Source organism: Metschnikowia bicuspidata (assembly GCF_001664035.1).
Source record: "Metschnikowia bicuspidata var. bicuspidata NRRL YB-4993 chromosome Unknown METBIscaffold_4, whole genome shotgun sequence".
NCBI classification, from domain to species: domain Eukaryota; kingdom Fungi; phylum Ascomycota; class Pichiomycetes; order Serinales; family Metschnikowiaceae; genus Metschnikowia; species Metschnikowia bicuspidata.
The window spans coordinates 532,780-546,622 of NW_017387734.1; the positions used below are offsets into that span (position 1 = coordinate 532,780).

General features: G+C 51.9%; 6 protein-coding genes and 1 non-coding gene across 7 annotated transcripts; 1 reads left to right on the top strand and 6 right to left on the bottom strand.

Annotated features, from left to right (window-relative positions):
- Nucleotides 1-155: 155 nt before the first annotated feature.
- METBIDRAFT_32369 (uncharacterized protein) lies at nt 156-2,349 on the bottom strand. Its single transcript, XM_018856040.1, has one exon. It carries the CDS (start codon nt 2,163-2,165, stop codon nt 309-311), a length of 1,857 nt encoding a protein of 618 aa, XP_018710882.1. The 5' UTR covers nt 2,166-2,349; the 3' UTR covers nt 156-308.
- Nucleotides 2,350-4,207: 1,858 nt separating this feature from the next.
- On the top strand, nt 4,208-5,041 carry METBIDRAFT_44020 (uncharacterized protein; the record flags this gene model as incomplete). The annotated part of the gene is made up of 1 exon (XM_018857735.1): nt 4,208-5,041. One exon carries the CDS (start codon nt 4,208-4,210, stop codon nt 5,039-5,041), a length of 834 nt encoding a protein of 277 aa, XP_018710883.1.
- Nucleotides 5,015-6,010, bottom strand: ABP140 (Abp140p; the record flags this gene model as incomplete). Its single annotated transcript, XM_018858936.1, has 1 exon — nt 5,015-6,010. One exon carries the CDS (start codon nt 6,008-6,010, stop codon nt 5,015-5,017), a length of 996 nt encoding a protein of 331 aa, XP_018710884.1.
- A 509-nt stretch (nt 6,011-6,519) lies between these two features.
- Nucleotides 6,520-7,083, bottom strand: METBIDRAFT_43529 (TRAPP subunit; the record flags this gene model as incomplete). Its single annotated transcript, XM_018857670.1, has 1 exon — nt 6,520-7,083. One exon carries the CDS (start codon nt 7,081-7,083, stop codon nt 6,520-6,522), a length of 564 nt encoding a protein of 187 aa, XP_018710885.1.
- A 161-nt stretch (nt 7,084-7,244) lies between these two features.
- On the bottom strand, nt 7,245-7,337 carry METBIDRAFT_t175. The gene has a single exon. It is a non-coding gene; the product is annotated as a tRNA-Arg (tRNA).
- A 1,309-nt stretch (nt 7,338-8,646) lies between these two features.
- On the bottom strand, nt 8,647-10,102 carry METBIDRAFT_43256 (tRNA dimethylallyltransferase; the record flags this gene model as incomplete). The annotated part of the gene is made up of 2 exons (XM_018857633.1): nt 8,647-9,942; nt 10,001-10,102. 2 exons carry the CDS (start codon nt 10,100-10,102, stop codon nt 8,647-8,649), a joined length of 1,398 nt encoding a protein of 465 aa, XP_018710886.1.
- A 77-nt stretch (nt 10,103-10,179) lies between these two features.
- Nucleotides 10,180-12,477, bottom strand: RIM20 (Rim20p; the record flags this gene model as incomplete). Its single annotated transcript, XM_018857679.1, has 1 exon — nt 10,180-12,477. The coding sequence occupies one exon, from the start codon at nt 12,475-12,477 to the stop codon at nt 10,180-10,182; it is 2,298 nt and encodes a 765-aa protein (XP_018710887.1).
- Nucleotides 12,478-13,843: the final 1,366 nt, after the last annotated feature.

Sequence of the window (13,843 nt, forward strand, 5' to 3'; positions counted from 1 at the left end):
TTATGATTATGATTATGATTATGATTATGATTATGATTATGATTATGATTATGATTATGATTATGATTATGATTATGATTATGATTATGATTATGATTATGATTATGATTATGATTATGATTATGATTATGATTATGATTATGATTATGATTATAACTATGACTATAACTATGACTATAACTATGACTATAACTATGACTATAACTATGAATATGACTATGACTATGATTACATTATTCCTGCTGGGCTCACACTCAGTGCCGCAGCTCCTAGAGATGGCTGCTCCAGTGATGTATCCACACCCAGGCCTATCTGAAAAGGCGACCGAGTCCACGTCTGAACCCGGAAAATACATTCCTCAGGCTAGAGCCAGACCGATCCCCACCTTTCTTGGGCTGGCGGGCGTCTTTCCCTAGATTAGAGATATCTTTGCGGAAGATCGCCTCCTCTCTCAAGCGGCGGGCCTCGGGGTGCACCTGGTGTTCGGCTGGAATCATGAACCTGGACTTGTCGTAATCTGCGCCCATGTCAAGACAGAAGTCGAGCGAGCGCCGCGGCACTTTTGATACTGGCCGGGCGGTCCGTTTCACATGCGGCACAAAGGCGCTGAGTGGCCGGCGCTGGTGCTTGGGGGGTTCTGGCGGCAACTCCTTCTCTGCATGCGGGTCAAACACAGTGCTGTTGTACACGGAAGTCGGCTCCTCGATCTGGATGTGCTCTGGGCAACTACCTTCCTTTTCGTGATATGAAGGCACGGTCTGTGGCCTGCCATACAACGGACGCGTGTTCTGCAAATCCTCGTGGTATGAAGAGCCGGCCTCGGCCATCTCAAAACTGCTTCCGACTGTTTTCTGGCTCAAGGGATTGCTATCAGCTTTCCCTTCATATGGCGAAACGGACTCCGACGCGCATATCCCCAAAGACAGCAAGTCTGTTTCGGAAGAAGCGTCTGTCTGGACCGAGCAGTGGCTTTCAGACGTGGACATATGGTTAGACGTCCCTGCGCTGGCCAAGGTGTGCTTATCTAGGTTTTCCTGGGTTTGCAAGAAAGCCGTTTCGGCGATCGGCTGTGCTGTGTTTTGCAGCCGGTTCTCGGGACCCCGAGACTGGGGCTGGTGCTGGAACTGAGGCACGAATCTTGGGAACTGTGTGTTTACAGATAAACGCTTGCTGCGGTCCGGGGCCGTTGTTTGCAAGAGGAACTCCGGATTCTCGAGGTCCCTGAGGGTGTCTCTTTTGTGGATGTTCAGCGAGACCGGGGCCTGTTTTTCGTTGTGAAGATAAGTGTTTTTGAGCTGCGCCGCTTGTGCTTCTGGTTGTAGTGTCTTGAAAAAAACGGCTTCTCTTGTTTGGATTTTCATGACGGGCTGGCGGACTTGCTCGTGCCGTCTTGGAAGAGCATGTTCTACGTGGCCATTTCCGGGGGCGGAATCTGGGGCAGTCTTTCTGGAACCGGTGTTCTGGAACATAGCGTTGCCAAGCCCGGTGTTCGTGAAACAGGCATTTCGGTAATCGTGGGTCTGGGGGTTTTCAGAGCCGGTGCCTTTATAAGCATCGTGGCCATATTGCGCATCAAGATTGCTCACCGTGTGATCCTGGGATGTGGCCTGCTCATAGTTTGGTGTCTTGGAACTCTTCTCGTTATGATCGTAGAAACCATTGCCATGGCTGGCCTTGTAGCGATCTGTCCTCTGGGAATATATCCTCTGGGGATCTGCCCTCTCATAATCTGCCCTCTCATAATCTGGCCTCTCAAATTCTGCCCTCTCATAAACTGCCCTCTCATAAACTGCCCTCTTGCTATCTCTCCTCTGGTATTGTGCCCTCTCGTGATCGGCCCTCTCCAAATCTTCCTTGCTCTTGAAAGCGGCCTGGTTATAGCTGGCCCCATCATAATTGGGGCTCTCCAAATTAGGGCCTGGCTGCGAAGAGGGCTGGTGCAGGCCCGGGGCCATGCTGCGAGAATAGCGCCATATCGTATTCTTCTCGCGGTTATACACGGGAATGTCGAGCACCTCGTCGCCTGAAAATCTCAGGGGGGTGTAGGACTGTAAAGCGGCGCCCGAGTCGAAATCGTCCATGTGCGCAGACGGCACCCGTGACGTGGAGTCTTGCTGTGATAGGCGGTATGGATTCTTGCCTCGCAGCTTTGGAAGTTGGGGCATTCTAGTAGGGCGTGCGGGCCGGGGCAATTGATGAGAAATTAATGAAAGTGACCAACCAGGATGTAGGGCGTCAGAAGAGAAAAAAACCCGGTGCCGGAGCCACGCCAGGAACCGAGGCAAGTATATACCCCATGCATTTTTTTTCTCTTGCTTTGGCTTCCTCTTTCCGCTTTGATCTCGGGCCATTGATGCGGCCGGATGCTCGAGAAAAGCCTCGATTGGCGCGCTGCGTGGCCTGGCTGGCTACGGGCATCAATAGGGCCGCGGGTCCCCTGGCCCCACTGTGGACAGCAATCCTGGGTCCGGCGATCCCCTCTTGTTAGGCCACAAAAACATGATAAAGCAAAAGCAAAATAAGATTTGAGAGCATTGAATGCTTGGGATGCCTACCCCGTCTACCGGGACCGGTCTTTAGTTCCGGAAAGTGCCGGGTATACCAGCCGTCAAATCCTGAAAAACAGGCTGTTCCTGTACATAGTGGGCCCGCGAGCAATCAGCCCTGGCCCAAAAACACTGGGCCAGCAAACGGGGCTCAGGTCCAGGATGCATCGGTTGATCACGACCAAGACAATGTGGCGACCGGGAAACTTAGATTGCCGCCTTTCGGGGTTTGACAGTACGTGGTTATTGGGCCATGTGTCGTAAAAACGTCTGTGCCACGGGCCGGTCCATTTCTGCGTGGATGCTATTGTATCGTTAGTGAGTACTTCAGTGAGTATATCGGTGGATGTCTAGTTGATATTCCAGTGAGTTTTTAGTGAGGAATATCGGTGGATGTTTATAGTTGATAGTTTGGTGAGTTTTTAGTGAGTATCGTCAGTGGGTATTATCAGTAATATTTCTAGTGAGTATTGTCAATACTGAGTGAATATTTTAGTGAGTATTCAGTGAGTATTTTAGTGGGTATTCTAATGAATATTTTAGTGAGTATTTAGTGAGTATTTAGTGAGTATTTTAGTGGGTATTTTAGTGAATATATGTAGGGAGGATTTTAGTGACTATTTTAGTGACTATCATCAGTGTGTATTTCTAGTGAAAACTATCAGTGAATATTTCTAGTAAAAACTATCAGTGAATATTATTAGTGAATGTATTTAGTGAGTATTAGTGGACACTCCTAGTGAGTATTATCAGTTAATATTCCTAGTGAGTATCATCACTTAATACTCCAAAAGTATTATCAGTGGCGCTGGCCTCGAACCTCTGGGTGGGGCAATCTACCCCAGCTTATGACAGCAGCTTGTGCCGTGTGCTTCAAATCAACATGCTGCTCCCAGGTCCCGGAGCTCCAGATTTTGGTTCTATTTCCTCCGTGATATTCGCGTTGTATATTAGGCCCCGCAACAACCCAATAGACATTGCACAACAGACGTCCAAATAATATCGGGCCGCTTAATAACATGTCAGTTTCCGGAATGGAAGGGCGGGCGACGGTTCCGCTTTTTACACGGAGGCCCGGTTTCGATGCTACATGGCAAGTCCAGCCAAAGGAACACGGCTGGGCCTGCCGGCTATGAACGCGCACCACGAATCGCACGGGACGGTCTGAACCCCGGTTTTTATTCAGCCTCACCCGAAGTGGCTCTCCGCAATTAGTCTCTTGTGTTTCTGTCAACATTTCGAGTATAAACGTCTAGCATGGTTTCTTGAATTGCCTGCAACATCTTCTCTAGCACCGTCCTGTATCGTCCAAATATCGTCTCGACGGTGGCCCGGAGTCTTCCCTCATCTTCACCAATATGCTCCTATATATCGGCTTAATAGCTTTTATTGTCCCTCGCATCTTCCTCAAAATAGTCCCGATAGTCCCCGATATCGCTCTTGCTTCCTCTCCTGAATCTTCCACCATATTCCCCAGTATGTTCCAAATATCGCCCAACTATCTCCCCAGTATCCCCCAATTTATTTCCTGGTATGGGCCAAATCTCCTTCTGGCCAGGCCCCGGGCCCTGGCCCAGGCGCGGCGTGCCCCAGGCCCTAGCTAAAGTGGCCCCAGGCTTCCGCGCACATGGCCAGTCGCGGCTCCATACCTTAGGCCCCAGATGAGCCAGCAAGTCACGGAAAAAGTCTGGAACGGCCTGGTGCATGTCCGTGTCTCGTACCAAGATGCGGAGTACTTGCTAGAAGCCAAGCGCATGCTCTATTTCCCCGTGTATTTCCCCCGGATCATCGACTTTTTCCGCATCGCCACGGGCTGTCTGGACTTGTGCGCACAGCCCGTCTGGCTCGAGCACGGAAACGTGGCTATCCGCTGGAATTTGCCTGTCGGGCTTCTATATGATCTTCTCTATTTGCCTGATCATGAGACGGCGCGGGACCGGTCCTGGACCCTCGTCTTGAGGCTTGCCTCGCCACACAACCCATATCCTTCGGACCAGATCATTCCCTTTGGCCCGGCCTCCGGAGAGACCGTCGACTACGACACACTATTGAACCAGGTGTTTATCAACGCACTCAAGCAGTCTTGCTACGTCCTAAACGGCAACTCGCGCTCCGTGTTGAGCTTGAGTGCCGACGATACGTGTGCCCTTTGGCGTGCCATGGCCAAACACGACATGTCTGTCTATAGCAACATCCGGCGCAAATTGGCGACTCCCGGGCAAGGCACCCGGCACCGTCTCCCACTCAAAATCTTCGAGGCGGGCTCCGCCACACTTTTCCAGGCCCCGGTGTGGTCGGCCGACACGGACGGACGCCCAAACACCTTGGCACGAGCCATGTCTGCACAGGTGGCAGGCCTCTCGGCCCGGCCGTTTCCTCGTGTCTACGTGCACGGCGTCAACGTCGACGTTCTATTGAACGAGCCACTCGTCGATCTCTGGACGCGCTTCCGCTTCATGGACAACTTCCTATACATCGTCATCACCCGAAACTGAGCCGCTTCCCTCGGGCTTGTGGAACACGGCTTGAAGCCAGATCCGGTACATCTTCAACTGCTTCTTGCGGTTGACGAGCAACCGCCGGTCTGTCGCTATATTGGTCTCGGAGAAGGGCCCTTCCGTGCAGAAAATCGTGCGCAACTCCTCCTCGGTGAAGAAGTACACCCTGGTGCCGTCTCCCCGGATATAGAAATTGTCCTCGAGCAACCGGCCCTTCTTGAACCTCACCTGCGCGAGGTCGTAGCGCCCGTAGTCTCTGAAAAGAATCTGTCCACCAGGCTTGAGCACCTTGTCGAGATTCTGGATGGCGTTCCTCCACTGCTCGGGGCTCAAGGCGGAAAACACAAACACCATGATCACCACGTCCACGGAGTGAGGCTCCATGTCGTCGGGAATCTGGCCTTCTGCATTGGCTAGGTCCCACACGGACGAGTACGCAATCCCCTTGTCGTTGTTGGGGGCAAAGTTCTCGTTGTTTCGAACCAAGTCCACCGCAACCTTCAGGTAGTCGCAGCCCCAAATCTTGAGCTGGGGGTTCTGGTTCTGGTTCAAAATCGGGTAGAACGTGTTGCCCGCACCACATCCAACCTCCAAGATCGACACGGGCTTGTTGTATTCGGCGCCGGTGGCCTCGTATAGGAAGGGGAATTCGATCTGGAGCCACTTTCTGTCCTTGAAGAAGTTTTCGCGGTTGTTGCGGTAAAAGATGTCCCAGAATTTGGCTGGGCTGGCGTTGTACAACTTCTTGTCGAAATCCTTCACCGGCTGTTCGTACTGCTTGGCGATGAGTTTCTCAGCATCGTCAATCTGCTCCTGGCCCCACTCGACATGGTCCCATGCATTGTGGTCGAAGACGTCTTTGTCTTCAGTAAGGAGCCGCTGGCCAAATGTGAAAGGGGAGTCCTTTCCGATTCTTGACTCCAACGCCGGTTTGGGTTCGGTTGGCTGCTCGGGCTTCGATTCCATTTTGATTGGCGGTGGTGGAAAATTTGGTGATGAGGCTCTGCACAGATCGTGAGGCTGGACCCGGGCCGCGGTATTCAGGGCCAACTAGCGAGCGAACGAGCTCTGGCCCTAGCCTTGGCCCAGAATACCCCGATAGAAATTTTTGCCTGACGATAAATGGAAACAAAAATACAAAGACGCAGAACTAAAGTCTCTCGGATCTCTTACCACTGAAAATTCGGCACGATGTGCCTTGTATCTCACACTATGACAATGCTCACTCTGGCCCTAGCAATATCTGTGATCTTGCGCACCGGCCCTACTGGGACACCGCCCAATACGGGATCCTCGGAGCCAAACTGATTCCCAAGGCCAAAAATCTCCATAAAAGAAACACTGTTTTCGTTCAAGATCTTCTTATCTTATTCTTCTTTCCTTCTTTTCCTTTTCTTCTCATTCTTCTTCTTCTTTTTCCTCTTCTTCTTTTTCCTCTTCTTGTTTTCGCTCCATCACATTCTATCCACCTCCCCTCAAACGGTAATACGTATGTTGGCCATGGCTCTCACTTTTTGCTCAAACATGGCACACTTGATAGGCATGTACAAAGCATAAAAAGGGTTCTTCATCACGTAGTCACAATAAAACTGATAGATCTCTTTGTACACAGCCCCCACAGACTGGAATTGCCGTGTAAGGTCGCCCTTTGAAGTGGACGAGGAACCGCCACGTGTCTGGTTATTCTGCTGCCCAGACTTCCCCGGGCTAGTGATGATTACAAACTTTAGTCCTGTCAATGTCTGGAATACATACAAACTGAAAAGATCGGTGTCCATGTGCTGAAGTCCCAGGCTATTTGTGTTTGGCAACTTTGCTTTGCCCGATGTTAGAATTGAAGTGTTCGCAGAAGGGACCTCGTCTTGAGGAATAGTGTTATCTACTGGTCGTATTCTTGTAGCTATGGCATGCACTCCGTGTAGAGTGCCAGCTAATACAAGATAATCGTTAGCATTGAGCCTTGCCAATCCTGGGTTGAGGTCATTTTGGTAGATCAAGCCACCTGCTTTGTTAAGGATGTATAGACTGTAAATGATCATCCTCGTGTGGCAGAATAAATGGGCTTTTTAAATGGCAGTTCCAGGGTATGATCGAAAGGACGGCGGTGAAGGAAGAGTGTCGCTTTCTAAAACCAGAAAATAGGCCGAGCATGTATAAGCAGGCGCGGGCTAGAAAATTTCCCATATAAGCAAAAAAGAAGCTTCCCCACCAGGAGTCGAACCTGGAATCTTCTGGTTCCAACAGAAGTGGTTACTTTCGTAGCCAGACGCCTTGACCATTGGGCCATGAGGAACGAAGCTTGTTTATGTTATGATACGACATGAGCAAGATTATAGATTCTTGGCATCCTGTATAATACGAAGGACGAAGAGTCTAAACATTCCTGATCGGGGTTACCCCTCACCTACTGTATAGAAGGGTTCCGAACTATAAAGGAGCGTGAGGCTGAGACATCCCTGAAGGAGGATAACACTTTTTAGACATCGAGAATACGACAGATAGACTAGGCCTATCCACTAAGGCTGAACTATCTATAAACCGATCTACTCGTAGTTTAAGAGACAGCTCCAGGCTGTTTCATAATAGTTTAGTGTCATTATAAACGCGCTATATAAATTTATTATTGTTCTAAAGAATATTGTTTACATGGTTTTCTGCTCTCCAAAATGCATCCACACTTGAAAAAAAAAATCTCAGGTTTTAACTTCTTAGCAGTCAGAGACTAACTTACCCCTGTAATTAATCGATGACATAATATCCAAAACGTAAACAAATACGGGCCAAGAGGACCGTCCAGGCCGTGATGAACGAAAGGGGCGGGCCGAGTTTCGACACTTGGTACGTATCTGGGAGCTGATTCAATGTTCTTATATATGATATTAGGATAGTCGTGTTCCTTCAATCAGATGAATTACCAAAAAAATAAGATTGTGCACTTCTGGGGGCAAATGATCGGTTTCAAACTCCAATGTACTTCAGGGATGCTAGCTCCTTTAAGTACTTCCTTTGGCAATCTAAGAAGTCTTTATTGATTTGTAAAAGTTGTTTCCAGGGTTTGTTGCTAAGGACGTCTTGCCACCTTGTCAAATGAACTATGGTCACGGGCCCTTAAAAAACATATCCTACGGGGCAATGAGATTTGCTTGAATTTTTTCAAAGGGTCGACATTGGTAATGGGCAGACGCCTTTTTGAAGGGAGTCACATCTTTATTGGAGATTTCTTGAGTTGGTGGTCTTTATGTTGCGATATGTCATAGGTTTATTCTTGTGGTTGAACAGTACATCCATCAGTGACACCCTATAATTTGATGTTTCTTTCAAAAAAAGAAGCCTTCCCTATTTGCCCTTGGATGATACTCGATGGAAAGAGAATTCAACGTGTACCTGCAATGATTAAAGTAGCGTTTCGGCTATGCCTGGACTGTGGGCAAATAGATTCTAGATGAGATATGTACATTTCTCTCTGAGCCAAATCAGACTAGCTGCGATGGAAAAGATAAGAAAAAGGTAGATCATAGGTTTTTCTTTAATCCTCACGTGGAACAGTATAGCAGGAGAACATGTTATCGTCGTCTCGGGCTCGACCCAATATATTTTAGTTTTCACTGCAGGATATCCTCCTTGACCTTCTTATATTTCTTTAGTAGCTCCTCGTGTTTTCTCTTGTTCTGATTATAGCTGATCTGCTTCTTGTGACGCCTGCTCTTCTGATGAATGCTCCAGTTATCCTCACCCACGGCCACTAAGGGGCTTCCCTGTGAATCCTTACAAACTGGACACTCAAAATGCTTCCAGTTTTCTACAGCCTTGATGGTCTTGTTGCTGTTGAACTCTTCATAAAATTCCGACGAAGGAAAGATTTCTCTTAATTTCTCAGGTGCTTGAGCCTCCGTGACACCAAGAGGCCCCTTCGCAATGAATTGGTCGACTATGGACAAGCCTCTGGCCCGCACGTCCGTTGCCCATTTGCTCAAATCAGTCGCGTCAAGCAAGTACATTTTCCCACCGTATTTGAACCCAAAACGTGACTCTTTGTTGAGCTCAACACCTAAGAGTTTTCTAATCCACTTCACCTGATACTTGGCATATTGCCTAGTTCGTATCTTCATCCTCTCCACGCCCTCTTCAAATAATTTTGTATCGGTCTGTCCTCCAGTCAACCATGGCCGAAACTCTTTGTACCCTATGACTTGCCAAATACCCTTAGTCATGTCTGGGGGCAGTGTTTGGCTTTCATAAAACTGATTTAGTTCACGAATCTCATCCAAAGCACCAGCCCCCATCATGCTGTCAACTCGCTGATCTAGCCTCAGCTTCAAAATCTCGGGGTCGCAATATATCCAAAAAAGAAGCGTGTTGTATTTCAAGGAAGTATCTTCAAGCTCGTCCAATTTCTGCTCGTGGTACATTTCGCTCGGCTTTTGTCCCGTGGTGTAATAGATTTCCAATGCCCTTCTCAATTTTCGCGTATCTTTCGGGTGGAATTTCTCACTTATGACAGGATCTACATTAGTAAGAGCCTCGAAAATAGCTTCGACGGGCCCGTCGAGCAAGTCTTGTTGCTCCTGGGTGAGGGGAATCAACTTTTCCTTCTCTTCCTTTTCACCGATTGTCTTGTTCTTGAATAGCAAGTTCTGTAAGTAGTAGTGAGTCCCACCTATGATGATCGGCGTTTTCCCTCTTGCATGTATGTCGTCAATGGCACTTACCGCCTCAGCGCTGTACCTGTGAATGAAATACTCCTCGTTCCACGGAATATGGTCCATGACGTGATGAGCAATTCCTTCACGCTCATCCAAAGGATGTTTGTTGGAGATGATCGGGGCTCCACGATAAACTTGCATGGAGTCTGCATTGATGATCTCGCCATTGATAGATTTGGCCAATTCTATGCTGAACTTAAGAAAACAGTTAGTACCCGTATAAACTCATTCAATATGGATCGTAAAAGCATACTTGCGACTTTCCCACGCCAGTGGTGCCCACTATAGTCACCACGTTCTTCATTTTTTTCGTTGTGATCAAGTTTTTGATGTAGCGCAAATGGCGTAGGATCATGAAAGCGAGAGTGGAGGCTCCACCACCGGCTTAGCATCGCACGGTGCTGCGAAGAACATGGCATGTTCCTGTACACACTACGAGAACCTGATGCCCTTGGACGGGTCCCAAATATTCGCCTTGTGCAGTCGGGGTGCGGCGAGATGCCCCAGATTCCGGGCCATCGACAGCTCGATTCCTTCGAAGTTCCGCTGGTCGCGTATATGGAGGGCAAGCTCGCGGGCCTCTTCTCTCCTGCTAAGTAGGAACTCGTCAAGTTCCCTGAGTACGGTGTTGCCCCTCTCCAAAAAGGTTGTGTAGAACCTGGATGCCAGGTTCAAGTTTTGCACGAGCTCCAAGTACCTCACGTAGTCGTTTTCGAGCGTTTGTAGCACCTTGAGCCTGGCCTCCTGGGCCTTGCTGAGCGACGCGGCCTTGAAGTGGTCGAACCTCAGCTTTGTGTCGTCGATTTTCCCTTCCAAAGCCACCTGCAGTTCTTTCAGTTGCGCCAAGTAGGCGAGGTCCGAGTTGAAGAAGGAGATGTGTTTCTCGTACACAGGCTCGAACTTGGCCCGGTCGACGGAGCCGTCGGGTTTCTGGAACTTGTCGGGGTTGCGCTTGAACGCGTCGACGACCACGGAGAGAATGCTGTGGTTTCTCGACTTGAGGTCGATGCTCGACTGGAACCGCTCGCGCTTCGTTTCTAGAGCCGAAACCTGTGCGAGCAAGTCACGGAGCTCGAGGGCAACTCTTTCGCCCGGCTGGCTTAGATACACGTGAGTGTCCCTTGGGATGTGCTTGAGCAACAGCTCGTGGCCGCCGCAATACACGTCCAAGGTGTTCCGGAGCGAGCCGTAGATCTCGCCAAGCAAAGCATCGCTCTGCTGGCCCTGATCAAGGTACTCGCGCATCTTGGCTATGGTGGCCCAGTGCTTGGCGCTGGCGGTGTTGGACGGCGTGCGGGTCCAGCTATCTGGGCCCTCCCGCTCGCGCATCAAGTCGTCCTCCTTCTGCTCGAGGCGCAACCTCTCCTCGCACTCTTCCACGAGCGCCCTGCTGTTGGCCGCCAAGATGGAAACCTCGCCCATGGAGCCGACAATGACGCGCGTGCCGCCAATGGACAAGATCTCCTGCGCGTGCTGGACGATGGAGTCCGGGATGCTCTCTGGCGCCTGCATCGTGTCGAGAGCCGCCGGGAGCTGGCGCTCCGCAAGGAAGCGCCGGAGCTTCTGGGTTAGCGCCCGGAGCGGTTCGCGGAAGGCCGAGCCGATGAACGCGTCCTGTCTTTCGCGGAACGCGTGGCTCACCTGGACGACGGCAAATGGCAAGAGCGCGGCGAACGCGGGCGCGAACGCCGCGTCGCGTGCCGCCAACAGCAGCGGCAACTTCGGCTCCACCATGGAGGCGCCCTGGATGGCTGGCAACGCGCCGGCCTCGGGCACCGGCTTCAAGTAGACGAGGTCGTTGTCTTTCTCGGCGGTGCGGAGCGCTTGCGCCACGGTTTTCTGCAAGCCGCCCAAGTCCTCCAACACGGGCTCGCCCACGTACCGGCTGTGGCGCAACGCCTCGTGGCAGAGCAGATCGGCGCTACGCAAGTAGGCCACCTGCACGCCGTACTGGAACGTGTCTCGCGCGTTGGTGGCCATGCGGTAGAGCGCCGCGGCCCGGAAGTGCAAGCGCTTGACGCTCACGTGGTTGAGCCACTCCTGGCGGATGGCGCTGGACACCGCGCCATGCGTGGCGGCGGCCTCGTAGAGGTCTGCCACCGTGGAGGCCAAGCGCGCCACGAGCGTGTCTTTCATGGCCGGGTTGCGCGCGGCCTTTTGCCAGATGAGCTCCTGAGCCTGGCTGAGCATGAGCACGCGCAAGAAGCCGACGGTGGCGGCGTCGAGGCCCGCGGCGGCCGGGAGCGGCGCGCCGTCCTGCTGGTCCAAGAGGTACTGGAAGCAGCCGGCCGCGGCCTGGAGCTGCGCACACGCCTTCTTGACGCCGTCGTCCGCGTGCCCGCTTTCGCCGTGTGCGGCGCGGCTGTGCAACACGCCCATCTGGTAGGCGACTAGGAGCGCCTCCAGGCGCCAGTCGCGGGCCTGGAGCACGGGCTGCCGGTGCTGCAAGGTGTCGTACCACTCGAACGTGGCCACGTAGTCGGGGAACTTGGCCCGGAGGTCCTGCACCAAGTAGAAGAACGCCGTGAGCGTGTGCTCGTAGGCCTGTGTGTCGACGGCGGCGGTCTTGCTGCCGCTGACTAGAGCCATGTGGAGGCTCTGGGCGCGGGCGAGGTCGTCGAACGCGGCCGCAGGCTGGTAAAAGTCGCGCTCGATGACCTTGGCAAGGGTCTTGTCGAGCTCGAGGCCTTCGGCGATGCGCAACGGCACGCTGAGGAGATTGCGGTGCATTGCTGTTTGTGAGGGCGGGCTGAGCAGGGCACGTTTGGAGGTGCGGTCCCCGGATTTGGCGCGGGCGCTGGAGGCCTGCCGTGCAGGGCCAGGCGCGACTAGGGCCAGGCGCGATTAGGGCCAAGTCCGATTAGGGCCAAGTCCGATTAGGGCCGGCAGAAGACGGAAGTGCCAGGCAGGTTCAGGCCCGAAATACCCGGTTGCTTCATTGTTGGTGGATCGGGCTGGTCTGGTTAGGCCCGGCGCAGCTTCTGTTGATGGGACCGTTCGATGCCCTATACGACCGGTAGTGATTTCTGGTGGCTCGGGCTGTTCATTCGCGGCAAATTGAGCAGGACCATCAGTGCGGCTCAGTTTCTGCTTGATTACTGTCGTTTCTGATGGATTGAGCAGTGCGAAGGAACCTGTGCTGGGCTGCTAACCTGACGCTCAATCTATGTGCAACTTCAGTGTCTGCTCTTGGGCTGTTCCATGTCCGAGAAATGATTTCTGTGAAACTGGGCTTTTTAATTCCCAAGAAATGGTTCCTGCGAAACTGGGCTTTTTAATTCCCAAGAAATGGTTCCTGCGAAACTGGGCTTTTTAATTCCCAAGAAATGGTTCCTGCGAAACTGGGCTTTTTAATTCCCAAGAAATGGTTCCTGTGAAACTGGGCTGCTCAATGTCCGAGAAATCATTCGTGTGAAATTGGGCTGCTCAATGCCCAAATGCAATTCCTGGGAATTGTCTGTTCAATACTTGGCAATAGTTTTAGACTGCCGATGCCGGTTGAGCTCTGCTGCATTGCACTTGTCGATGTCCAGTAGACGGTGTGCTGATGGACTGGTTTGATCTTGGAGAGTTGTGAGGGACGGTTCAATAGCCTCGGTTCATGAGAACTTGGGCTGCTCGGTTCCTGGTAATCTGGACTGCCATCCAGTGGTCTGAGCTGTCCATCCAGCCATCCGAGCTGTTGATCCAATAATCTGAGCTGTTGATCCAATAATCTGAGCTGTCCATCCAGTAATCTGGACTACCATCCAGTAATCTGAGCTGTCCATCCAGTAATCTGAGCTGTCCATCCAGTAATCTGAGCTGTCCGGTCCGCTTTCCTGGGCTGCCCAATGGCAGCTCCTGGGCATTTGGACCGCCGCCGCCACTGCGTTTCCCAGCACCCAGCACACGTCGGCAAAGGCCCATCCGGCGGAACCGGGAACCCTAAACAAGCGACAAGCACACACGCCGTCGACGCCTCACATCACCTCGTGGCGGGCCACGCGGCGCTCGGCACGCTTGACGTCCTCGACCCGCTCGGAAAGCGCCGCGGCGCGCCTGTCCATCGCGGCCTCCTCGTCCCACTGGATTCTGCGCAGCACGCGCTCCTGGA